Source organism: Epinephelus lanceolatus, chromosome 9 (genome assembly GCF_041903045.1).
Source record: "Epinephelus lanceolatus isolate andai-2023 chromosome 9, ASM4190304v1, whole genome shotgun sequence".
NCBI lineage: Eukaryota > Metazoa > Chordata > Actinopteri > Perciformes > Serranidae > Epinephelus > Epinephelus lanceolatus.
The window spans coordinates 44599693-44627190 of NC_135742.1; the positions used below are offsets into that span (position 1 = coordinate 44599693).

General features: G+C 40.0%; 1 protein-coding gene across 1 annotated transcript; it reads right to left on the reverse strand.

The window, feature by feature from the left end:
- Window positions 1-1266: 1266 nt before the first annotated feature.
- Window positions 1267-9335, reverse strand: fgf17 (fibroblast growth factor 17). The gene is made up of 5 exons (XM_033620318.1): window positions 8734-9335; window positions 8595-8631; window positions 8188-8365; window positions 5402-5508; window positions 1267-1676 (listed from the first exon to the last, which is right to left on the reverse strand). The coding sequence occupies exons 1-5, from the start codon at window positions 8763-8765 to the stop codon at window positions 1386-1388; spliced, it is 645 nt and encodes a 214-aa protein (XP_033476209.1). The 5' UTR covers window positions 8766-9335; the 3' UTR covers window positions 1267-1385.
- Window positions 9336-27498: the final 18163 nt, after the last annotated feature.

Genomic DNA, 27498 nt, shown 5'->3' on the forward strand with positions numbered 1-27498 from the left:
ATATGTCTGTTTCAAACCATGAATGGCCAAATACTTCTGTGCATCCTTTATGATGGTATAGATACATCTAATATATGTCACTAGAGGGCGGAGTCAAAAGTTTCACACAACAACAAACAAGGTGACGGTGGAGGCAATAATATAGTGCCTTTAAACAGAGGCAGCATTGTTGATGGTGTGTGCAGCCATTCTATACATTTCAACATGTGGAAGGAGAATTATTTTCACTATATTACCAATTAATTTAGTTCTGCCATTATTTAAATTTCTTTGTCTTCTCTTACAGTCATTATCTCACCTGAACTGCCTCCATGATTTCTGGTGGTACAGCTCCGTTTCATGCGTATCCAGAAGCTTTCAGGAAACATGCACAAATACGGACAAATTGAATGCAGAGTATGGACAGAAAGCTCCATCCATTTCTATATATCTACCATTAAGCATTAATGAACCCTTACTGGTGATATTTGAAACTTAAGTCAATTTCAGATCAGAAAATAAAATACATTTTTGCCTTTTGCAACTTTTTGAAGGTCCCTTTTAGAGGATTTTGTCATATTTCATTAACAAATTATATGGTAAAAACATGACTTGATGACCATCAGGAATTTTAAATCGCCATAAACATATTTGCAAACAAAGTTGATGATTGTAATCAGCGCATGCTGCACTTGACAGGGGACAAATTAAGACGCGTAAACACTTGATGATGGAACAAAGGTGTGCTTGTGACAACTGATACTTGTTGTCAATGCAAGTTGATTTATGATTTTCCAAACTATTACCTTACACAAATTCACTAATGTAATTTTTTTGACTGATGCTCCTGCAGTTTGAGCTCAGAAGGTTTGACCTCTTTGGAGCTATTTAAGTTGTTCCATGTTGCACTGAAAAACCACATATTTACTTCAAGTTACCACAAGCAAGCATTGCAACTGATTTTATGTCACTTATTAGATTTTCCATAAGCTTTGAGCATTATTTTGTTCACCCATTGCATTAAACAATGTGAAAAAGACAGAACAGGAAACCTGTTGAGCCTATGCCTTGTTATGTTTTCGAACTTTAGAAACTAATTTGGTCTGTATTACAGAAACAGATATCTGATAGGTGGTCCTGTTGCAGTTTGTTGCTAACCATCCTGGTCATTATGTCCCTCCATCCATCACAGCTGTCCACCAGGCAATACATACACACAGGGCAGTTCAATATAATCCATATTCTTTACTCTCTTTCAGTATTAACACATGATCATTTTACAGAAATATTACTTTAGACTTATGGCATTTTAACCATATTTTGCCTATCAAAAATATACAAAAATAAAACTGCATCTGTTTCTTCCTATGTCACAACTGTCATCAGTCCATTTCTTTGGCTGCGTGTTAGGAAGAGGTACGTGATATCCTGTTCCGCTTTGCTCGACGTTTGGCCGGAAATTGGATGAACTCAAAGTGTTTGCTTTGGTCCATGTTGGGGAAAGGAGGCGGGCCTGTGTGTAGCCGCTTGATGAAATGGGCCTCCCTCTGGTTCTCCCTCGTCCTGGAGGCTTTGATGGGCCTCCCTTTCCTGGTAAAAGCCACATACCAGCCCTCATACTTGGCATTCTGGAAGGCTGTGTAATTGTTCTCCAGTACGATCTCTGTGAAGATACAATCCCTACTTTGGCCATTGGGCTACGTGAGAAAAGAAAAGGTGTCTCATGTTAAAATTGGACAGGAAGACTGCATGGCACACAGACAGAGGCATCGTGATGTAATCATATACACATCAAACAAAGAAATGATCTCAAATACAACAACTGGCACTGTTTTTTTCCAAGCAAGCCTTCTTGAAGTGAAAAATATGTAACTCTGGAAAGAGCAGATAACATATTTTTCCTGTCACAAGTTGAACTTACAAGCCATAAAACACAGCTTTGCTTGGTTTGAACATTCAGGGGTTTTGATGCTACAGTCTTATTCCCCTTTTCCACCAAAATTACTGTGTGTATGTGGATCTTTTAAACACGGGAAATCCTGCTAAAAATAGACTATAGACTCTGCAGTAGGCGAGTATGCCTTTCTGTGTGTGGGTTTTTTTTTTTGTTTGCTTGTTTGTTTTTTGATGCGTCACATTCGATGTCACAGACAGGCCAGAAATAAGGTTAGTAAACAGTAGAAAGCAGCATGGAGGCCTGTAAAAACTTCACGATGGTTACTTCTTTTTATATATCTCCTATTTATTTAATGTCTCTTACAAATGCAGTGCAGACAAATTCGGATCAATGTTTGAGTCCTGCTTGGATGGAGACAAACGTATTTTGTGGTGGCGCGTCATTGCATCATGCCAGTTAAGGAGCTAAAATTAGCACATTCACCCGGGTGTGGTTTTTCCATGGATGCCAATCAGAGCCAGAGCCGATAAATACCTGTGACTACTGCAGAGTCATTTAACCTGGGTGTAAATTGTAACCTTTCCCATTACATTATCATGCCAGATGTTAGCAGGTGTTATCAGGTTTTTTGTGCAGTGAAAAACTCGGTCTGGTACAACCAGTACCTTATAGTGGCTACTTCTACCTAACATTAGGAAGCTTCAGATCAATATTGCATTGTAATGGACGCTTTATGGAAGCTTTTATGGGGTTACATCTATTTAAGTCTAAGAAAACTTCCATAACCCTTTTACTTCGTTTTTTAAAGTTTTTTTTACTAGTGTTTATGTGTGGAGTTTTTATTGAAACACAAACTATAAAAATGTTTGTTTCTTCAGTTAACTTCTGTTTATGTAATATTTTAACATTTTGGGAAATACGCTTATTCACTTTATTGCTGAATGTCAGATAAGAAGATTGATAACACTGTCTGTTTCTGTCTCTACATGAAGCTACAGTTAGCTTTCGGATAGTAGCCTGGCTTTGTCCAAAGGTAACAAAATCTGCCTGACAGCAGCTCTAACACTCACTAGCTAATATGTTATACCTCATTTTAGCACGTTCTTCCAACTTATCAAATACTGCAACTTTGTCAGTTGATCGTTGATTGTATCGTCAGACACAGACGCACAGAGGCATACTTCACACCGACATGATACGCACCGGGCAGCAGCTGTTTCTGATACAGCAAGCGACAACCCAGCGTGTCAAATATCACCGCTTTTTCAGTGGACCTCAATGTCTGACGCCAAGAGGCAGCTTTTGCAGCTGTATACCGGGCGTTGGCAGTTTGTGACACCACTGGCAACTACTGTACTATAAATAGCACAAAAATCCGTATAAGGTGGGTGGAAAGGATGTGGATGGGTCACACAAACTCTAGACTTTCACCCGGCCCACTGTTCCTTTCCCATGTGAAACCAAAAGTCAATGGATTTATTTCAATAACAATGTGATGTACTAGTATGTGTAGCATGCTACACCGGTGACATATGTCACTGATGTATGTCACATGATGTGACATTACCTTCATTTTTAACATTACAGTCATTTAGTTGACACTTCTATCAAAAGTGACTTACAATAAATGCATTCAACCACGTGGATACAACAAAATAATTACAAGAATCACGCCAGTACATCAACTTTAGCAAATACGCTGTGGTAGATGAATTTTGTTACAGGTAGACAGAGCCAGGCTGTATCATACAAACAACTGTGGTATCTAACTTCTCATCTAACTCTTGGCAAGAACACAAATAACCTCCAAAATGAATTCATTTAAATAAAAGCCCCTTTCACACTGCCTGCTCAAATTGGGATTATCGTGTTGTTATGCAGCCTCACCATGTTGTACAATCGCGAAATGGGGGGAAAGAGTGGTCTCGCCTTTAAACCACCACAGGAGGTAGTAACAGCGCCAAGTCTATGTCTGTATAAACAGGATAGCTGGCAGGATGAGACTATGGGCAGGACAGGTGTAACATTTTGATGACGTGTTATGTGTGCAACCCGCTCCAGGAAATTTAAAAAGCAGCTGATAGCAGTTAGTAGCTAACTCAGAGAAGAAGAACACTGTCCGAAAATGTCCACAAGCTGGGACAACACTGAGATCCAGGAGCACTTTACCCTCTGAACAGAGGACGAGATCAGCCACCATATAACAGAGACGGTAAGTGATTGTTATTGCCATGTTATACCACTGTTATTGTTTATAAAGCGCCGACTAGTATGTCATATGTTACACTAGAGGCTGACGCTGTTGTGTTAAACATCACGCCTGTCACGCTTCTTTTGATCCTGCGATGCTGCCGTTGTTTGGTTCTGTGTGAAATACAAAGGCAGCATGGAGAAGGGACTTAGTAGCAGCTCTTTTGCGCAATCTTCATGTAAAGGGGCTGGTGTCCCTCTGCTGCCAGCTTAATGGTGGAACAACAACACCCCCCAACTCTGTGTTTGTACATTTTATACAGTACAGTGAGGTGGGATAATGGCACAACATTCCCACCGTGAAGAGGCTGTGTAAAAGCAGCTTTCAGTAGTTTGAAGTTGAGAACTTAAATGGGCTCATCAGTTCTTATTGTACAGAAGTGCTAAAAAGAGTCATTTCATCTGGACTCTTACTGTCTCAAGTTTACAAGACAGGTGCTGTCTGGCAGTGTGAGTCTATAAACAGACATTACAGCAGCCACAGCTTCTACACTTCTAACCCATGATGAGAAATATTACAACTTGTCATGTCAGCCAGATATGTGAATTCAGCTTTTCCATTTCCATAAAGGAAGTGGGGAGTTGACTTACAACCAAACACAGAGGCAGTGCATGATGGGAGGGTACTTTTCCCTCATTGCAGTCAGCCATGGCCAATAAGACTGAGTCCACTGAGGATTCCTTTTTTCCAGCACATCATGTCCTGGGGTGACTGACAAGTTATGAGACTACAATGACAATGGATTTAGTGTAGGAACTCCATGTGTGTTTTAGTAGAAGTGACAAGGTGAGGCCGGGCAATGACTGAACGCCCTCTAAAGAAAACAAAGCGCATATATATGGATTTAGTTTTTCATTTCTGCATGTTATTTTCCAGTGAGATGTTGACTAGATTTGTGCCTTTTCATAGAGCTGATATGGTTATAAACATCTACTTTACTTGTTGAATTAACTCTGTTTGGATAAGACTGAGAGCAACACTGGTGGTACTGTTTTTTCTCTTTTGGTGCAAATTTCAAAATAAATGCAACCTTGTGATTTGAAATTTTGCTTTAATATGCAAAAAATATTTGATACAATTCCTGCTTGAAACTATAGACTCTGGCTGCTTAATAATACCATACCATAACTTCAATTTGCTTTTTACTTCATTTTTTCTATAAGCACTGATTCAAAATTTTTCCATCCTATCTAAAATCATGATAGGGTTTCAATATCTATAGCCAATAGTCACCTTGCTTTCAAATAAAATAAATCCAGAAATGTATATTGTACCTTTCCAACAAGTTTCCCCTTCCGGTTCATGCAGAGGTAGCGCCCACTTTCTGCACCTCTTATTCTCACTCGACTGCCAAAAGTATCTGTCTCAACAAAAAGACGAGCTGCAAGAAAAAGATGGGACAGAGTCAAAAAGCTGTCGGGAAAAAAATGTGAGGACAAACAAAGACAAAGAAAAAGTCACACCTCTAACTACTGACAATTTTTTTTGTCTTTACTTTCAAATATGTTTTTGTATCTTCCAGAGCACTGTGTGACATCCCATACAAAACATGCAGTCTCTGTAATGAAAAGTAAATATTATACAGTCTCAAATCTTTTTCTATTGATGCTGATGCTCAAATATGAAGACCTACGATTTTCTTCCTTACTGCACAATGTCAGACATAAATTAACAGCATTTAAGGTCTGCTATTTGTTTATTAAAGCTTATGGTCTGTATTTACATGACACAGCTACAATATAAATAATGCAGTCTATAAAGATTTGCCATTTTTATCACTGAGGCATAACACTACCTATTACTGTAAGAATTTGTTTTTATTTTCTAGTAGTTACAATTATGTATGTGATGTTTGTTTTTTTCAGTGGAAGTTGAGCTAAATATATAGATTGACAGTATGAGCTGTTTAGTCAGGAATAGCCCAAAAAAGCTTCCTGAGGAGACACCTCCAACACTTAACTTAAACAAAAGTTATCAGTGGACATTAAAAAGCTGTATTGGAGGCAGAATATACATTCTTAGTTGAATTTGCCCTGCAGTCAGTTATGGCCATTGACAACAGCCTTGTGTATTGGGGCTATAGAGACAAAGGACTTGTCCTAATCAGCCGCTAATTCGCCAGACGATGGCTTTATGGATACAACGGGGAGGCTGAATTAACATATAGGCCTGAAAACAGCTCACAGAGGGAGGGACAAGCAGGCCGATTGTGCCTGAGGACATAACTCCCCAGCAGGGACTATGAGGCTGTACCATCAAGGACCAAATACTCTTCCATTTTTACTTAATTCCTCTGAAACATTTCTTAACATATTTTTGCCGTTTAAACCAGGCCAATCTTTTTTATCCAAGAGACAGAATCTGTGCCAAAAAAACATTAATACACACAGCTAAAAAAATTTAAATAGTTGTGACTGTAAATGACATATCTCATGGCATGGGAACCAAATTTTACAATGTGTGTCATCATTTATACTGGAGGGAGAAGCCAGGTAATGTGGGACATCAGGTATAATGGGACAAAAAGGATTTAGATCTTGGGCTCTTTAAATGTTAACAACCAAACATGTTATTACATTATTTCTACAAATGTCCTTTACATGAAACAATCATTTTGATTGGTCTGAGATAACTTGGAGCAAAGACTCAAAAAAATCACTGGTCCCACAACTTACATGTGATTTTCTCATTTTGGTATTAAGAGTCCAGCACTTAAAAGGGTATAACAATATTATTGCATTGTATTAACTATTTGACTTATAATCAAAATATTATCACAATGAACTTTACTTTTTATGGGAAAGTGTTTTGAGTATGCGCTTAATGCATTCAGGTAAAATGGGACAAAAATCTAGCTTAAATGGAACCAGCATGTTTTTAGGCTACCAGGTGCCATAAAATCATGATTTATGATATTCTGTGCCCCCCTGTAATATTACAGATTTTTTTTAGCATTTTTGTCACTTTAAAAATATTAAAGATGATGCAGTGAGTCTATGTCAGCCATAATAGTCAAGAATTAGCCATTAGTGTAACACACATGTAAGCGCACACACATGTCCATTGTCAAAAATATGGCACCAAAGATACAAGCTGCAAAATAACTGGGAAACCCAGCAGAAAAGATGGACAATCCTTTTTAATGAATAGCCACGTTTACATCAATGGTTTAATGAATTAGTGAACTGATAAATGGATTTAACCATTGGGAAAAAAAACATCACTGTCCCATTTTACCTTACTAGTGGTCCTACTTTACTTCAACATGTCATGAGAGTCATGTCGGGATTTTTGGTGTGCCTGAGGGTCCAAAATTTCTAATATATTAACAGAGTGTAACAGAGAATCATAACAAGTGAGAAAAAAAATGACAGTAGTCTTCAGAGTTTTAGGTTGTCTTCTTGTCAATCTACCAAGAAGTGTCTCACATTAACTGAGTTCACCCTATATGTAGCTGTTACTTGCCAATATTTTTTTATTTAAAAAAGAACAAAAACTTTTTGTGCTGATTTGTTTGTGTAGTCCCAAGAACATGTCGTTTTCAGCTATCTGGATTTATACAGTTGCAACTTGAGAAACAGGTTTGAAGTGTTGATGGTGTAGTGTTTTAAGGATTTTGGAAATTATTAACACCCCTCTTTTTTTCTTTTCTTTTTTTAAATCAAAGGTATTTATTTTCCATTGTTACTCATACCTTTCAAATAGGATGCTTAGCTCTGTGACTACATTTTAATGGCAACATGGACAATTATAAAGCAGCAGCCAGCAAAGTAGGCTAAGGAGACACAAAAAAGGGCCAAATTACAGCGCACAAGTTAAAGGAGCTGAAGGATATCGCATTTCACTGGTGTTCTACATTGTCTAATTATATATGACATATACATTATTGATAATACAAGAAAAAAAATGGATGTTTTGTTGTCTTAAAGGATGCATGTGTGCAGACCTGCAGTGGTGACATAAGGATATCCCTCCCTGGATGTACAACTCGAAACAAAAAAAAAAACAAAAAAACATAGAAAATGTGCTACAAGGTTAACATTAGACGGCCAGCACTTACCGTACATGCTTCCATCGTCAGCCGTGGCGGTGACCCTTTTGCCCTGAATCTGGACGTGTTTCCCGCTGGTGCGGCTGTAGAGCTGGTAAACCCTGACCTGTCTGCGGCTGAGCTGGTCCGTCACTGCGCCCTGCGTCCTCACATACTGGTTAAAATTAGGAGACGGGTGATTCTCCCCCTTTTTTATGCAAAGGGAAAAATGAAATATATAATTTTTCTTTCTAATCTGGGAATGTGGGATAAATAAATGTATGGCCAATTGTATAACAGGTAAAACCGCTATATTCACAGTTGAATGCGATATTCTCGTGTAAATTATAACACCCTTTTGTGGTTTGTACTAGCCTACTTCTTTGTCATTAGTTATTTATGTGGGAAAGTTAACAGCATTTTTTTAGTGGGCTTACCTGAGCATGGCACCACAGCACGAAAAATTGAAATGATCTGCAACAATACATGAAGAGTTGTTATTATAAAGAAGTCATTATGTGGCAATCATACAACTTGGGCCCTTCAGTCACATCTACAGCCCGATCAGCGTCTTACATGCAAATACAGCGCTGGTTTATTCCATACATTCTCCTTTTTATCTCATCAGATCAAGAAGCGGATTCTTGGGGCAGAGGATGCGGTCAGTGAATCCAACGGAGCACCCACAGTGTTGCATATGCACTTGTGACCTGGCCATCCACACCAACAGAGTCTCTGATCAACCGAATCACATTTATAAAAAACCCGATCCAGTTGACTGGGTGCTAAAGAGCTCTAAAAATGTTACGCGCAACGCATCGAAAGCAGATCCATCCATTACAACGAGCTCGTTAGATCTGTGTTAACATCTCCGGGCAAATGAGAGGGGTCCTCGGCTCGGTGCAGCTCTGCTTGGGTTAATTCCAGGTTTTGAAAAGCCCTCTGTGTCATCAGGTTCAGGCTGCTCACTGGTTAAATGTTGAAAGACAAAGTCCCTCCCTGAAATCGTTTTATTGTGGGTGGGCACAGCAACACGACCCCTAATGATGATTTAACAGGGGGACTTCAATGTGCAGAAAAAATGTCTTTAGGGTTAGAAAAAAAAAGCAAAAAAAAGTTGAATACATCCAAATCTTAAAGTTAAACTGCAATAGAAAACCAAACTGAGACTTTGAGAGTTTTGACCTAAATTGGGGCAAGTTCAAAACTATCCCTCTGACTGCCTTTAATGTAGAACATTACTTTAGCATTGTATTTAAAAGAGATGAGCCTAGTGGCACCTTCTAGGTGTGGCAATTACGTGTTAAAGAGAGCATTGCCCCACCCCCACCACACTTTCCTTTTATCTAATGTTCCAGTAACTGGTCACACTTCCAGCTCATGTAAAAGGAGGCCAAAACAAATCATCAGACAAAAGGCCTGTTTCATCTTTACATAGTAAGCAATCAATATTCTAAGATGAGCAGGATACTGTCTTTCCTCTTCCTTTCAAAACAATTACACTTTCTCTAATTTGCTTAAACATGTTTGTCCATTCATAAGTTATATTCATAGAACAGTACACACACAGGCCAGACTACAAGTCTATTGCCAAAATGACACATTTCATTTGCAAAATTCTCACAAAACATTAATACAACAAAATCAAATATTTGCTAACAAACAACACAACTTGTGGCCAAATAAATATATATATATATATATATATATATATATATATATATATATATATATATATATATATATATATATATATATATATATATGTATATATGTATGTATATCATTACACAATAGACAAAAAAAGTACAGCTATCAATATTCAACCTTAATTTGTGCTATATGTCTGTGCGATTTATTAATACTTCACAAAAAAGGCAAGCATGACGTAAGATGTTGTACTGTTAGGGATGATGATGTACTAGAGATCACCTGCACTTTATATACTTCAAGATCACCTGTTGAAATACTGTAAAAAAAAATAAAATAAAATAAAATAAAAAAGTGACATTTTCTCAAAAAAAAACAAAAAAAACATCATTAATTTAATGCATTATTCATTTTGACATGCCTTAGGCTTCTCTGACCCATGCTTGTGTATAGCAGCACAGAGGGGGCATCTTTTATACTAATTTCCCAGCTAAGTTAAAGGGCACATGCACATTTTTCAAACATGGGAAACCCACTAACAAGAGGTTAGAGACTGCTTTCCCATTGCTAATAGACCAGAGCCATACACTGTCTGCAGTGGACGAGTATGCCTCTCTGCTCTTTTACTGGTGTGTCATGTTCAACTTCACGAACAGATGATAAACATGTTAGTAAACAGCAGAACGCAGTATTGATGCCAGGGAAAACGTTACAGTGGTTACTTCTGTTTTTATATGTGTTACTGATTCAGTCTCTGTCAAACTTGGTGGCAACTCATCGGAAACAATGTTCAAGTGCTGCCTGGATGGAGACGGACAATATTTGTGGTGGCATTTCATTGCATCACACTGGAAAAGATACGGAAATGAGCGTGTCCACCTGGGTAATGCTTCCATCAGTGCTGATTGGAGTTGAAGCCAATAAATACCTGTGACTACTGTAGAGTCATTTGTCCTGGGAGAGAATGCTAATTATGACCTTTACCATTAAAGACAAAGGCCAGGTGTTAGCAGGTGTTATATCCCTTTTCCACCAATATTAGCACATGCACATGGGTTTTTAAACACGGGAAAACCCGTTAAAAGAGGCGACAGAGTCCTTTCCTATTGTCAGTAGACCTGAGCTGTGTACATGGCTCTGCAGCACAGGAGCATGCCTTTACGTTTTTTAAAAATTTGTTGTTTGTTTTGTTTTGTTTCTTACAGGTCTCACATTCAGCCAGGCTGGAGAACTGGTTAGTAAACAGTCGAAAGCATCTCTTACTTATTCAGTGTGTCTTTCAAACTTGGTGCAGACAAATTTGAAATGATACTTGAGTGCTGCTTGGGTGGAGATGGACAGTATTTTGTGGTGGTGGGATCAGAGCTGCAGCTGATAAATATCCATGATTACTGCAGACTCATTGACCCAGGCGTAAATGTTGATTGTATACTTTCCCATTAAAGACAAAAGACAGATGTTAGCGGGTGATAGTGTTTTTTTTTTTTTGTCAAGTTGGAAAGGGGCTTTATAGATGGATAAGGACTGATGCAGATTAAAAAGTTGTGCAAAGGAGTTTCACACAGGTTCATTACAGATTCATAATTACACAAGTAAAGTCTATCAGATGTGAACAGATGTTTTCATTTCGGTTAACACATCTAATCCAATAAGGTTTGGAGTCTTTCTGTGAGATCTGTGTTAACTGTTTTGAAAAAGAGTGTGAAAAATGTGTTAAACCAATGCAAAAGTATTAACTCATTTGCAAGAGAAGACTTCTGCTGTGCTGAGAAGATGATGATGGAGATCAGGCGGATCCCAATTCTATTTTATAACAGTTTTTCTCAATTATTTATACACTATGATGGGGCCAATAACCTGTCACAAACCATTACACCATCTACCAAAAGACAGACCTATTTCCCAAAACGAGAAACACCATTCACCTGTTTCCACACATTTCAATATTCAAACCTATTTCTGCAAAACCTTCCACTGAAAGGGGCCAAATGAAACATTTATTGCTCTGAATGTTTATTTAGAAAATACATGCTATCAATATTGACTCAAGTCATCCCAACCTAAACCTCAAATAACGCACCTTTGTCTAGGTGCAAACACTCAGCCCCAAAACTGTTAACACACCAGTCAGAACTGCACAGGTCCATAATCATGGCCTGAGGCATGCCCATGTGCTTTGGAACAATGGATCATAACAATGTCATGTCAATTTTATTTACATAGTCTAATATTATAAATTACAATTTGCTTCAGGGGGCTTTAGAACCTGTACAGCATGTGACACCCTCTGTCCTCACAGCAGATAAGGAAAATTTCCCCATAGGCCCTTTAACATTAAATGGAAGACAACTGAGGAGGGATGCCTCTCCCAGGACAGACAGATGTGCAATAAATGTGTTAACACAGCGAGACAATCCATATCTCCTGTTTTAGCTTCTCTGCACTGGCTCCCTGTAAAATCCAGAATTGAATTTAAAATCCTACTGTTAACTTATAAAGCTCTAAATGGTCAAGCTCCGTCATATCTTAGAGAGCTCATAGTGCCATATTATCCCACCAGAACACTGCGCTCTGAGAACGCAGGGTTACTCGTGGTCCCTAAAGTCTCCAAAAGTAGATCAGAAGCCAGAGCCTTCAGCTATCAGGCTCCTCTCCTGTGGAATCATCTTCCTGTTACAGTCCGGGAGGCAGACACCGTCTCCACATTTAAGACTAGACTTAAGACTTTCCTCTTTGATAAAGCTTATAGTTAGGGCTGGTTCAGGCTTGCCCTGTACCAGCCCCTAGTTAGGCTGACTTAGGCCTAGTCTGCCAGAGGACCTCCCTATAATACTCTGGGCACCTTCTCTCTCTCTCTCTCTCTCTCTCTCTCTCTCTCTCTCTCTCTCTCTCTCTCTCTCTCTCTCGTATTCTATTACTGCATCTTGCTAACTCGGCCATTCTGGATGTCACTAACTCGGCTTCTTCTCCGGAGCCTTTGTGCTCCACTGTCTCTCAGATTAACTCGTATTGCAGCGGTGCCTGGACAGCGTGACGTGTGTGGTTGTGCTGCTGCCGTGATCCTGCCAGATGCCTCCTTCTGCTGCTGCCATCATTAGTCATACTTCTACTGTTATTATACACATATGATTATTGTCACACATGTATACTGCCAGATATTAATATATACTTTCAACATATTGTACCACAGTAGCCAGAACTATAACGATAATATTATTACTTTCAATAATGTTGTTGTAAGCTTCTGTCATTACCGTCTGTCCTGCATCTCTCTCTCTCTCTCTCTCTCTCTCTCTCTCTCTCTCTCTTTCTGTCTCATTGTGTCATAGCCTACGGATTACTGTTAATTTATTATGCTGATCTGTTCTGTACGACATCTATTGCACGTCTGTCCGTCCTGGCAGAGGGATCCCTCCTCAGTTGCTCTTCCTGAGGTTTCTACCGTTTTTTCCCCCCGTTAAAGGGTTTTTTTTGGGGAGTTTTTCCTTATCTGCTGTGAGGGTCCTAAGGACAGAGGGATGTTGTATACTGTAAAGCCCTGTGAGGCATATTGTGATTTATGATATTGGGCTTTATAAATAAAATTGATTGATCGATTGATACATATAATATACAGAATGTGAACATATATGCAATGCCAAAGTTAACAACAGAAAGGAAGAGGAAGACAACAAAAACAGCAAAGACAAGTAATCATGACTTTGTGCTTCCCTGGTAGATGGACTTTTAGAGGAGCTGGGCAGCCAGTGCAACCCAACCTAAGCTATTACTGTAAACAGCTGCATCCAGTGCCCGTACTTTCAGAAGGTAAAACAGATCATTTGGCTTGTTGTTACTGTGATACATGTAGCCTAATGTTGTAGTGCATATAGACTGAATGTCCACTCTCAGTGTTGTTTTTACCACAGTAATCGATGACCAAAGGTCAATAACTGAGAGGGTCCATCTATTGGAGGAAGGCAGAGATGTCTCACAGCTGAGCAGGAGACTGATAGCTGAAGACCAGCTAGTCTTCCAATGAACTGACAGCATCAGCATTTCCACCAATGATGGAGCTTGTGGTGATGTGTCTGTGGAGTCTGTCCAGGGTTGGATAAGACACACACAGCACCTGGCGAGTGCAAACATAATGTGTGATGCTGATAAGACAATGTGAACTGATCTCGACGCTAGACCAGATGATGAGAACACTGATGCTGAGGAATCTGTACATTTGCTGCGTTTGGAGGTAAAGCTTTAGCAGCAGCATTGGTATTCCCTTCTCCACAGTAAGAGCTTTACAGTATATTACATTACTGTTTTGAACTTCTCTCAGTGGGCTGCTCCTGAAAGGATTATCTGGATAGTCAGTGCTCTGACTTCACAAAGTTCCAAATGATTTCTCTGGGAACATAGTCTAAACATTTATGAGTTTCTGATAGCTTGTGTGTGTTGTCTGAGGGCAAAGGTTGATTTAGGTGTAAGACCATTGAAGTTTGTAAAGACTGATTGTGCAGTTAAGCACTCGTGTTTAGAGTTTTTGAAAATGGAGCATAATTTCAAGAAATGTGTCAGCTACCAAAAAAATGGCAAATTAGAAAAGAGAAGCAGAAAGAAAAGGAGCAGAGAGACTAGAGGGAAGAGAAGAGATGCAAAGAGAAGAACATGGAAGAGAAACAAAGAGAAGAGGCACAGAGAAGAGAAGAGAAGAGAAGAGAAGAGAAGAGAAGAGAAGAGATTTTGATTGATTTTAAAATTGGGGTCCATGTCATTGGTTCAACAGCCCATTGGTTCAACATCCCATTAGTCCGACTGTCCGCGGTGCTGAACGGATCGCGGCGGGCGTATGGTGCGCCGCGACCGGCTTGAGGCGGAGCAGACTCACGGCTTATGTGTTTGTCACTTTCTTTTTCATTTTAACCCACACCATGATCTTTTCCTGACCCTAACCAAGTGGTTTTTGTGCCTAAACCTAACCAGACCTTAACCACAGGGCATCATGATGATTTCGGAACGGACTTCGGAACAATGGGTTTAATATGATCAGAACAATGGGATGTCAAACCAATGGGCTGTTGAACCAATGGGCAGTTCCCTTAAAATTGACCTTAATTCCCAGGTTCCTCCTGTTTACACAGCCATTTTACAGAAATGAAGAGAAGAGAAGAGAGAAGAGACAGAGAGAAGAGAAGCAAAGAGAAGAGACAAAGAGAGAAAAGAAGCAAAGCAAAGAGGAGTGAACACAGAGAAGGCAAGAGACGTGGAGATCAGAAAAGGGAAGAGAAACAAAGAGAAGAGAATCAGAGAGAAGCAAAAAGAAGAGAGGCGAAGAGAAGCGAAACAAAGCAAAAAGACAGCAGAGAACAGAAGATAAACATTGGCCGTTTACTGCCTGTTCATGGGGGGAATGTTGTACTGTTTTACAGCCTTGTAATTCTGTATAAAAGCTACATACACAGAATGGGAGAACAGCTGTCTCACCTTTAAGCCAACAGTGGAGGTACGAGCTGAGTTTAATCGACGTCTGCATAAGAAGTGTGAGCCGGCAGGACAGGACCATAGACTAGATGGCTGTGACGTTTTGACGATGTGTTATGTGTGTGACCCACTGCTGGGAGATCTACAAAGCAGCTAGCAGCAGTTAGCAGCTAACCCAAGAAGAAGATCAGCAACTGAAAATGTCCGCAAATTAGGAAAACAAGGCGATCTGGGAGTCTATTTCTTTTTCCTTATGGTGGCGAAGGCATGGCCCGCCCTATGTCTTACTCTGCCTTAAGCCTCCTACAGACCATGAGATTTTAGCAATCGTAGTAGGTTTAGTATAAGCTCCCCTGTGCAACATGGAACTAATAAACTTGGGTACGACTTCAAGTTTTATGTATGCAGACTGTATGATAACAGGGCCTACTGAATCCCAGGTTACGACGTATGATGCAATAGCTTCTGTGTGTGTATGATGCTCAATGGGTTATTACTTCTCCAACTGTGAAGCACAACATAGAGGGTCACATTACTAAATAGGCTAAAGCTTTGTGGGCACTATATACTGTGGCGTGTCTCTGTGTGTTTGATAGCTGCTAGGTTGCTCACCTGGCAGCTGCTATTCCGCCGCTATTTCCTTCCATGCTTTGTCCTTCTTTACGCAATCACAGTAAGAGCTGGAGGACACATCATACAGGCAAGGCTTCTGCTACCACAACTTGACAAGGTTTTCCTCTTTGCTGGAATCCCACACATTTCTTCTAACATGTGTTGCCTTCATGGTGAGCTGCTATCCATCTGTTTGTGTGGGTTTAGCAATAGTTCATTTCATGCTGTATTTCTAGTGGTTGGTTAGTAGACATAGTAACAGCGGTCACACAGTAAGTTTCTGGCACTGTTAGAATTTTATCCCAGGCTGTCTTTGATTGCAAGACCGTGACAACGGCCATCCTTGGGCCTCATGTTGCAACGGAGGGCCACCCTTTTAGAGCTACCTAAGATATCGGCATGTTTCTTTCACGTTGATCATCTTTCATCTGGGACAGCCCAAAATTGCACAGTGTATGCCTCGCTTTACTCTGCCTCTAATTGCCTTACCATGATATTCTTACCCAACCCCTTACCAATCTCACTCGTCATGCCAAAACCTAACCAATGAAGGCAGGGTGCGCTAGCCAATCAGAGGAAGAGTGGGGCAGGTCATGCCTTCAGCATCCTAGGGAACCAAAACTGACATCCAGGAGCTCCTTACCCTCTGAGCAGAGGACAAGATCAGCCGCCATATAACAGGGACGGTAAACGATTGTTATTGTCATACTAGTCCATACCCATTGAGTGCACAGTTGCCCACATACAGTTTCACATGGTGTGTGTTTGGGATACAGGTCATAGGAAATTGCAGATTAAATTGTCAACTGAACCCATTAAGATCAATGTATTCAGACAGAGTTTTTGTGAATTTGATAATACGATTGCTTTATTGAAAGTACAGTAATACCATTGCCAATAGTGGGATAGTTAGTGGGCTAAAACTGTACATTAGTAGTTGAGGTAGCACGCTGAAAGGCAGATAGTTAAAGTGTTTATATGTTGTATTGACTTAAAAGTGGGGCGCACTGGTAGTTCACATGGGAAAAGAATATACTAATAGTGTAATTTTTGGAAAAAGTAGCTTTGTCACCTTCTACCTATGCCAATCCTCAATGCCTATGTGCAGTTTCACATAGATTGACCACATCAGTGAGTAGAAAAACGTGGGACAGACAGAATGACTGACTGACAGAATGACTTACTGACAGTTTCCGTGATTATGTACAGCATACCATACCATGACTTCGTCATACCAAAAATCTGAAAAAACAAACAAACATTCGGCCACAGGGGGAGCCACAGCAATTGGTCGCATTTTAGTCATTTTTAAGCATTTTTCTGTTGTTATAACGCCACCCAGTTGCCAATTAGAGTTACATTTCTCCAGTCACCTTGAGGTGTCCTGTTCTACATATCTACCAAGTTTAGTAAAAATCGATATGGCGGTTAGGCCTAGATAAGAAATTAGCTCTCTAGTGCCCCCATTTTGTTTGATCAGGTCAATAATGGAGGGGTCCCCTCAGATTATGTGTGGTCATATTCAAAGTTGCGTGGTGATGGGTGAAACCCTTGAGATGTTATACACCTTTATGTGATGAGCCACGCCCTCCGCAATATTCGTTGCCTTATAAAAGCTCAGTTTTAGTAAGTTTTCCAATTTTTGCCAAGAGGGAACTTTTGATACTGGTCCCTAGATTATGTTCACAGAGTTTCATGCAGATTGGTCAAACTTCCTAGGAAGAGATCGATTTTAAGTGTTTTTCAAAAAATTCAAAATAGCGGAAAAACTATATAACTGGAAGTTATGGGTTCTTGAGGCAAATTTATTCCTCATGAGGAGAGGCATCTCTGTGCAAAGTTTCATGTCTGTATGACATACGGGGCATGAGATATGCCCATTCAAAGTTTGCAATTTCAATTGGTTGCTATAGCGCTCCCATTTGGCCAATTGATGTAATATTGCTTCATTCGCATCCTCCCATGACCCTCTACCACTGTGCCAAATTTCACATGGATTGACCAAGTTTTCATCTTTATACAGTAAGATCATACCATTATTACTGTTTAGCAAGTGCTGCTCCACACATGTTAAATGTCACACCAGATGCCGACACTGCCTGTGTAATGAAGGGTTTTCATTGCAGCAATAGTGCAGGAATTCTCTGTAAAAAGGGCTAATAATAAGAAGAAAGAAGGGAAGATGAACAGAAATAAGAGACAGGAAGAAAAGAGAGAAGAAGTGGAGATCAGAAATAGTAGATATTATTACAAAATGGGTATGTATTTTGGTAGCTGCTGAGTCCAGATGAGGCATAGTTCACTATGTCCATGAACAACAGTGTAACATGAAGCTTTAAGTGCCTTCACATCTTACTCTTCTCACGTTCTTTTGACCTTACCAGCACCATCGCCCCTGTCTAGGGCAATAAAGTGGTAAAAAGCAGCAGTTTGGCATTTCTGACATGTGGATCTACTTTGACTGTCTGACATGAACTAGCAGCAACTGAGTCCACTTGTTGATGTCACTTCTTACTGTAAGGGTACATCCACACAAAAATGTTCTCTGTCCACACAAGCATTTTTGTACCATATCAGAAATAATCTGCATCCATATTAACACACCTGAAACGCATATCATGTGACCATTCATGTACTAGGTATGCTATTACAGGTATAAACAGGACATGGCAACTGGTTGCTTATTTGTAAAAAACAAAACAAAAACAAAACTACAGAAAAAAAACAGCAATGGCAAAAAGTAAGACGAGAAATTTCTGTGCTTGGATAGGCTCTTCTCATATACTCTTCATTTTCCTATCAAAAGTAATGAATTCATACATATCCCCCATAATGATGAGCTGGTAATTCATGCATGACCTGTGTATTCTGGATGGCCACGATCATGTGACCAATGCACTGACGGGTGTGAGGAAGGAAAGGGTCTTGCGTGGTCCAGCTAGGAGGCAGGTTGTAATGGTGGATAAGTCACAACACACAGTACTTTCCCCAAGAGACAGGTGTTCGGAACTAAGTGAACTTTGAATTACCTTTGAGTCATTTTAAGGTCTGTCCTCACCACACTTCTTTTCCAAAACGTAACCACGGTAACTTTATGTTAATGATTATCTTTACATTACGGACATAATGCCATTTGGGGCTCCTAGTTCGTAGGATAACATACAAACCCTTGTATGAGGCTACGTTGGTGTGGACCATCGACAAGGTGGAACTAATACTGAAAGTAACATGAGTATGAGGCAGCCAATGCGGTGAAAAACACAGATTGGTACTTGTTGCAAAGCAATTATGATGACATGTTAGAGTGGCACCAGGAGTATTATCCATCGCCGGAGGAACCCATGGCATTCAGAGAGGACTACACGCACACACAAGATAAAATTACAAAAGGTAATGTAGGCATAGCTATGATGTTTGGCTTTGTGGCTGACATGGTGGAGGCTGTGGAATTGACCACCAGCTCACCTGATATTGGGTCATTTTCTGTGTCAGGTGTTGACGGAGTTGCAGAGGATGCTTTGTCTGCAGAAATGGTGAAGAAGCGACACCAGAGACTTGGCTACCCTTAGTGGCAAACAAAAACTTTCCACAGATTTTGTGGCACATGAGGATCTGGACATCCATGATAGACCATCTTAAGGGGCTGTACACATGCCACGTTTTTTGCGCCCTCAAATTGATTGTTTTCATTGTAGATGTATGGCAGGCACGCTCAAACACCAGAACGATGCTGTCATGCCATTGTCATGTGACAAGGAACAACCAATCACAGCCAGCATATATCTTTCCCTTCAGAGCTTTTCTTCTGTCTCACTAACAATATTTTAGGCCTACAGACTTAAAAACAACACCTGGAGGAAGATCAACTCTCCACTCAGGATTTCATGTACATAGCCTGGTGCTTTTATGGTTGCTTAGCAACTTCAGATGCAACCTGCCTCTGCGCTCTTTAAGTTGGCACAGAATAGGCACAAGAGTCGCACACAGGGCCCAACCTCACATTTTCCAGGTGATTAAAGACACAGCATGTGTACGGTCCCAAACTCTGATAATAAGCTGCTAGTGCTCATTGTGGGTTCAGGTACCACTCATTATATGACTCCACGCTCACCATTCACCAGACCAAGCCTCTCCAGGAGTACAGTTCACCTGCACATGGAGAGCACAGCAGTACACCTGCACTGTACAGAGATTATAGACAGTACCCACCTGTGAATGACCTCTGTGTTTACTCTTTAATGAATGTCTGGAGTTGATGTTTGGACATAAATACAAAGTTTTTGTCATATTTGTTTTAGTCACACATTCTTTATATTGGACACTTGTCTTCATATTTCCATATAGTTATTTTTTTCTATGATTGTATGGTAATATAGTTTTTTTGTTGTTGTTATTTAACTTTTTTTTGTACTCTGCCTCTATGTTTCCCACACACAAACACTCTCAAACTGAGACCAATTTAGTGAAAAATATTTTTTGGGATAGAAAAATTAATTTTCAGGCAAATAACACATTTTTATTTTTGTAAGAAAGCTCTCATTGACTTTTATTCAATGAATTCAATAAATCTAGTCATTTTAACATGTTTGTATTCCTAGATGCTTTTGTCCAATAAAGAAAGTGAGAGCAAAGGTAAACTCAGATCCAGCTGCCAGAGAGAAGATAAATGGTTTCATGCAACAGCAGAGTAAAAAGTAAATAATAAGCACAACCTATCTGAAATGAAAGATGTTGCTCATGTTCATTAACATTATTAACAGTAGTCACCAACAAAGATACTCCAATACAACTTGACAACTACTAGGTTATGATAGCCAAGGCAGAGAACAAATTTCACACACTCAGGTGTGTGACAATCAGTGGGACTTTAACCTTAACCTTTAACCTCCAACCGCAACACAGTGATCCACGACTTAAAGCAAATGTCAGCTAAGGGCATTAAGTTGTGGTGCAATGGCCCCTTCCTTACTCAGACCATCTTCAAACCTTGCCTTCATTTTGATTTCAACTACACACCCAAAAAGCTTCATTACTAAAATTCAAGGCTGGGACATTAATATGTTTACAAAATCTGTCCTCAGACAGACAGGGTTTCACAGCAGACATTTCAACATGTCTTGCCAGGAAAGCATAGGTATAATTAATACCACTAACAAAGGCACAGTCCCACTTAAGTGTCCCAGCCAGTCATTTCAGTGAACCAGGAAGCACTATTAGGTTCTGAATCAGGATCACCTAAATATGAGTGCAGTCACAACTGATTTTATTAATTACACCTGGACTTTTTCTGTCATGAGAAAGGTCAATTTAATAATGGAGAACATCACAATTAGTTTAAAAACAATACTTTTATTAGTTTACAATAGTGATTTAAGTATATTGCTGCTTTTAAAATAAGGCTCTTTGCAGCCTACTTGGGATTCTGCAGGGTTTTTAGAGTGAATTAACTTAGAACTTACTTGGCAAATAAAGCAGCTATGCTCAAATAAATTGTAAATACAAAGTACACATCAGTGACTTTTTTTTTCTTTAAATCATAAACAAGGCAGGGTGACAAAGGACAGCTAACTAGCTCACGTTATATACTTGCTTATATTTTAAGGTAGCAGCATAAGTGCTAGACTTCAAACTCTAGCAAATGTTTGGTCATGAAGACAATACTTTTAATGCTCAGGCTGTAAGATTTCTTTCTCACCCTGCCATTCACTCCTTGCCATGCACGCTTACTCTCTATCTCTAGCTGTCATTGTGCAGGGCTGTCAGTTGAGTCTTCAGCTGTTCTACAACTGATTCACACTCGACCAGTAGCACAATATAATAGCAATAGCAATAGCAGTAGCAATAGCACAGTGACACACCTTCTCTGTCAGCACAGTGACACACCTTCTCTGTCAGTCTATCATCTTACAGCTCCTCATTTTAAATATGGCTCTTTCTCTGCCATAGTTCTCTCTTGCTGCAGTCATGCGTGCCCTCCACCTCCCCGTCACCACCTAGTCTTTATGGATTCAACCTCATCAGCCTTTGCAGTCAGCAGTCTCAGAGTCATCTGCCACCACCACCACCAGTGTCTGGACTCCATGATTTATCTTGCTGCGACTCAGACTTAGTCACAAAGTATATCCCTCTGGTTTCCAAGTACTTAAGACTTCTGCTAAATCTTAATCAGCATAAATCATCTGTTAATATGTACACTCATATTCTGTATTAAACTATAGCTTTACTCTACTCCTCTGTCTCTCCTGGTTGAAATACACATTGGAAAAAAACTGAAGATGGTTAGTCTTCCTTGTGGAAGTGTTGTATTTTAGCATTAATTTGTTCTGAAACTTGACAATGCTTTTTCAGCTAAGCAGGTGCGATGTCTTGTGAGCATCGTGACAGCATTACAGACGCATTAAACTGGATTTATAGTCATAAAGGTTAAAAGGGAGTCCTTTTTTATTTGATTTTACCTTCTGATCACCTCTGCAAGCATATGTTGTATATGATCAGGTATCAAGCTTTATATTCCCCTCAGTAACTGTGCTTAGTGACAGTGAGGTTCACATATAGATTTATAGAACTGGTCTAACATCTGAGTAACTTACATGTTGCTCGCTGTTTCTAGTCACTGAATTGTTGTGTTTACATACATTCATTCAGAAACATGTACAGAGAAAACACAAGCAGCAGTATCCATGACTGTGATGTCATTTGTACTACTCACAGAATAAGCATAGGTACAGCAGCCATCTCCAAGAAATTCTGTTTATATAATACAAAACTGTTTTCCAGTTACAATATTCTACATTTATCTACCCCACCAGAGTCACAGTGAAGAGATCAGGGTGGGTGGAAGGCAAAGCACAGGACTGAGACATCAGACTAAAGGGTTCTCATCCTGACCTTCTGTGGTTAGGGTTAGGTAACAAAATCACTTTGGTTAAGGTTAGGACAAGATATAAAATCACAGAATATCCATAATATATCCATCAATATATAGTATAGTATAGTATAGTATAGTATAGTATAGTATAATAGTGGTAGTAATACATAAAAGTCAAGGTTAGGATAAGGCAGGATCCTTGTAGCTTGAGGGTAGAATCTCCTCCTGGGCCCCTGAGTGCTACATGGTGTAACCAGTGCCTACTTCCTGACCTCAATAAAAGAGTTTAACAATGCTGTAGTCACTACACACAACTATTAAATTGTAAGATTGAATATTTTGGTGGAAAACAAATGAAATATGTTGTCAGTTAACAAAAGCCCCTTTTCCACCAACATTTCCAGGAACTTTTATTACCAGGAATTTATTTACCTGGGTCAGAGAATTCCTGGTAATCTGTGTGGTTTACGTTTCCACCGCACCTCAAAGTTCCAGAAAATGTATTCAAATTAGCGTGATGACGTAGATGATTCGGTATGTGCAATGTATTTGGCTCTTATTAGCTTATTGGCTGTTTACATGCTGGTAGAGAGTTGGGGCTGTTTGTAAGTAAGTTCTTTTTGCCTTTAGCGACAAAAGCTAAAGCCTCTGTGAGAGATAACAGGTACCCAGAAGGAGATCATCAACTTGCACAGTTAAGGTGGATTTAAAGTGGTGCATCAGCTCTATGCCGAGCCTATCAGAACAGAAGTACAGAGAGCTGTTGCAAAGAGATGATACACTGTATCTAGTTAAATTGGTGTGAACCGGCAGGTTTTTAGAACGTTGCAGGATGGCAAATTGCGAGTAGCTGCCTGTAATCTTGTTGCGAATCTTTCATCGGAACTGGGCTTTACGTAACAAAAACACAACAATTCTTATTTTCAGGTGATTATAAACAATGTAAAACATGAATATAATGAATATTATATACCATTTCTGCCCCTAAATCCCACACCCTGGACCCTTACAGTCAGTTTTCTGAATTAATTTTCATTTACATTCATTTAAAAGATGTGATGCATTCAACATCTCTTTAAGTCATTTCTTAGTTTACTTTTACTGTAAGTATACAATTTATATAACATTTATATGAGATTTATATGTGCATTCATTTTTCCTCATATTGGGTACTATCCCAAGTTATGATGGAAACAAATATTACAGTACAGTAATTTCAAACTAATAATCACAATAAATATGTTCATGGAGTTAAATTATATAAGGGATTCAACTACATTTTGTAGTTTTGTTAATACAAGGAGAAAAGAACTGCTTTGCAGACTCTTGAGCAGATGCCAAACTCCCCAAGACTTCAAAACAGTGAAACATGTTTCCCATTCAGCTCAGGCCTTCCTTGGGGCTACTGTAGCTCCAGTGACAAGTGAAAGGATAACTGGTGGTCTCCAAACAGCTCTGACCACATCGTAAAAATCTCTGCCATAAAGAGCAACTGGCTACTCTTTCTGACCCTGCAAAAATAGAGGCAAGGGTTCAGGAAGTGGGTGGTCCTCTTTATGAATGATCAAAAGAAGAGAAAAGTGGAGAAAAAAAAAAAGACTGAAGGATTCACTTGGACGAGCAGCTTGGTCTTCATCAGCAGCAGCGGGGCTCTTTTTGTCCTTCACGCCACCCGAGCCCAAAATCAGGTCAGTCTTCACTGCTCTTAGTTGACTGATTCAGCAGCCTGGGAATGTTATGCTCAAGACGTGAACATAACGGTCACCTGTGAACGTACTTGTGGATGAACATTTAACTTATACACAGAGAGGTGAAAATGTACAACTCTGTGCTTATGACAAAGGCTGCTGACCCTTGGGTATCGCCCTACCATTTGCAAGCTGACCATTTGAGCTTGCCAAATTTGACACAGCTGACACAGGCAATAAATCTGAACTAGTTTCCCCACCCCCTTTATCCATAATGAGTGCTGCCATGGAAAGCCTTTGAACAGATACACACAAGCACACTCATGCACACATACCAGCAATCCTAACGTGATAATCATGTTAGACTACATACAATGAAAGACACAAGCAATCTGCAAAATCATAAAACTGCAGGAGTGTGAAAATGTGCAGTAATGTAGGAACATTTTACATCACAGGTCGGACTAATTTGTGTGAATAACTGAAGCTAATGGGTAACAGACAACATTGTCAGGGTGACCAGACTGTGTAAATCCCTGAGTCCCTGAGCGCTGGGATCTCTGACAGGTGAAACTCAAGTTGCTGATCCGTGATTAACACTTGTCAGTTGCAGACAGGCTATGACTGCTTCATCTACAGGCCAAGAAGCTGGGAACATGTCGATCTCCAAAACTAATAAAGTGACGCACACAACTGTCCTTCTTAGGGCCACTGACACTGAGAGAGAAGGAAGGTTGGGTGTGGGGGGAGGTTACGAGGGGTAATGGTAATGAAAATAGCTGGATGTCCAGCTACGCTGAGGCTACAGAGTCAGACAGGGCCCAGCATCTGTGTTATTTTTAAGGAGCAAAATGTCACTGAGCAATGAACATGCTCAAGGCGCATATCTAACAGGGTTAGATGCAAGGTCACTCCAAAGCCAGATCACTTTCTGAAGACAGACACTGTTGTAAATGGTAGTGACACACATGCTGCTGCTTTGAACTAGTAACTGAAGCTCCTGAGGAATTCATTGTTAGCTTTTAATTAATTGCAGTGGAATGTGCACATGTGCACTCTCTCAGTTGTTTGCAGAAAACAATAAACTATTTCTATCATCTTTTATATTCATGGATTCGCACAGATAAGTTTAAAGCCCCTTTACCTTGAGAAATTTCAGTTCACTTTGAATGTATGAATTAAAGGTCCAGTGTGTAGAATTTGGGGGAGATATATTGGCAGAAATCAAATATATTAAGTATGTTTTTTTTAACGCATCACCTGAAAATAAGAATCGTTGTGTTTTCATTACCTCAGAATGAGCCATTTATCTATATAGGGAGCGTGTCCTTGTTTATGTAGATTGCCATGACGTAACACCATGTTTCTACAGTAACCCAGAATGGACAAACCAAACTCTAGACAGAGGCATTTGCATTTTCATATTTTCATGTTTTCACAGAAATTAGAAGCTCCCTCGTGAGGAGTAGTGGCAGAAAAACACACTTTTTTGAAAAAAAAAAAAAACATTAAATAGCTTTATTCAGTGTTTTTACTGGTTTAAATCACATAGTCCATTTGTTTTGGAGAGGAAAAGACCTCTGTGGATAATTCGACTCCTGGCAAAAACCTGCTGAACAATGAACACTTAAAGAGGCAACAGATAGCATTTTTTCCTAAATATATCATTATGAAAATAATGTGGGTTGCACAGGGTATTGGCCACAGTAAAATCAGACTATCAGCGTTTACATAGGTTACTTAGTGGCTTTGCAATCTTTGTAATAAGCTTCTGCCACCGGGGGCGAAATTTCGCGGAAAAAATCTGCTTTACAGCAGGAAACGTGTCATGTATTGCGAAACTGGTCGGTCAGCCAATCAGGGACTGAGGCTGGTCCTTATGAGGAGTTGGGCATGAGATAGTTGAGTCACGAGCACAATGGCAGATGGACAAAGTTTGGAGACAAGTGAAAAATGGCCTAGCAAAAGAAAACAAGCTCCTCTGTCTGAGGAGGCAAAGAAGAGCAAAAAGGAGAGTGATAAAAGAAGAGGAAAAACAAGAGTAAACCTCAGTCAGGCGTTCAAGAGATGGAGGGAGCTCCGTGACCAAAGAGGCTTCAAAACCGATGTCCAGCTAGCTTTCTTTCTAATGAATCAGTAAGTAACACGGCTAAATGTTAGCTAGACGAGAGAGGACTGTACTATACTGGCTGCTAGTTAATTCCTAGCAGGCCAGAATAGCAAATCGCCGTAACCAGGGGCCGGGTAGCAAGTGTTGGTCGGCTGACATCCACGTTGCCATTCTGCGGCAGCCCTCGGACAGTGATACCCCCCTCCCTTCCTTCTGTTCTCTTCTCACGGAGGCAGCTATCGACGGACATCACCCGGCTAAGTTACGCCCAGCTAAAGTGAACACTTTTCACTGCAACGGCCTTAGACTGAGGAGCATCAAAATCAGTTAACGTTAGTCCACACAGCGCTCCCAAGCTGGCCTGGAGAGCAGGTAGATCATGTCGGTCACTGGCCATAAATGTGAGGGCAGCCTTCGCAGCTAACCGGCACCCAGCATCTCTGACCGGGAGAAGTGGAGTGAAATCCTCTCCTCCGCTCCCATTTGTCTGGTGAACACCTCTCCTCTGTCAATACACTCTGCCAGCAATTTAATATATTGATGCCAGTTGTAACATTTGAATATTTTAGTAGTAAGCCATGTTCTAAGCGGGATAATGTATAGTGAGCTGGTGACAGTTGAAAAATAACTCTGCTGCGCGTCGGGGGTTGGGAGTTATTTTTCAACTGTCACCGGCTCACTATACATTATCCCTTACGTGTCTACTGTTGTTTGTACTGATACTGTGCATTGTGGTATAATTATTTGCATTACTGTTTGTTTTTTCTTCAGATAAATCTGATAATTGTTGCTCGGTCTCTTTACTCATTTATTTAGTATAGTGTCCACACACCTTCTCATTCTACATATACATAGAGGTATACCGGTGGCTTTACAGCCTACATTTTATTGATCATCTCAGATCCCCACGGTCAATTTGGTCGTTGCGATAGTGCGAGCAACACCGCTGACACTAG

Coding starts and splice junctions, on each gene's coding strand:
- fgf17 (XM_033620318.1), bottom strand. CDS start 8,765: ATGTATGGAATAAACCAGCGCTGTATTTGCAT. Junction 5,509..8,187: donor TGACGATGGAAGCATGTACG/GTAAGTGCTGGC, acceptor TTTTTCTTGCAG/CTCGTCTTTTTGTTGAGACA. Junction 1,677..5,401: donor AGGGGAAACTTGTTGGAAAG/GTACAATATACA, acceptor TTTCTCACGTAG/CCCAATGGCCAAAGTAGGGA.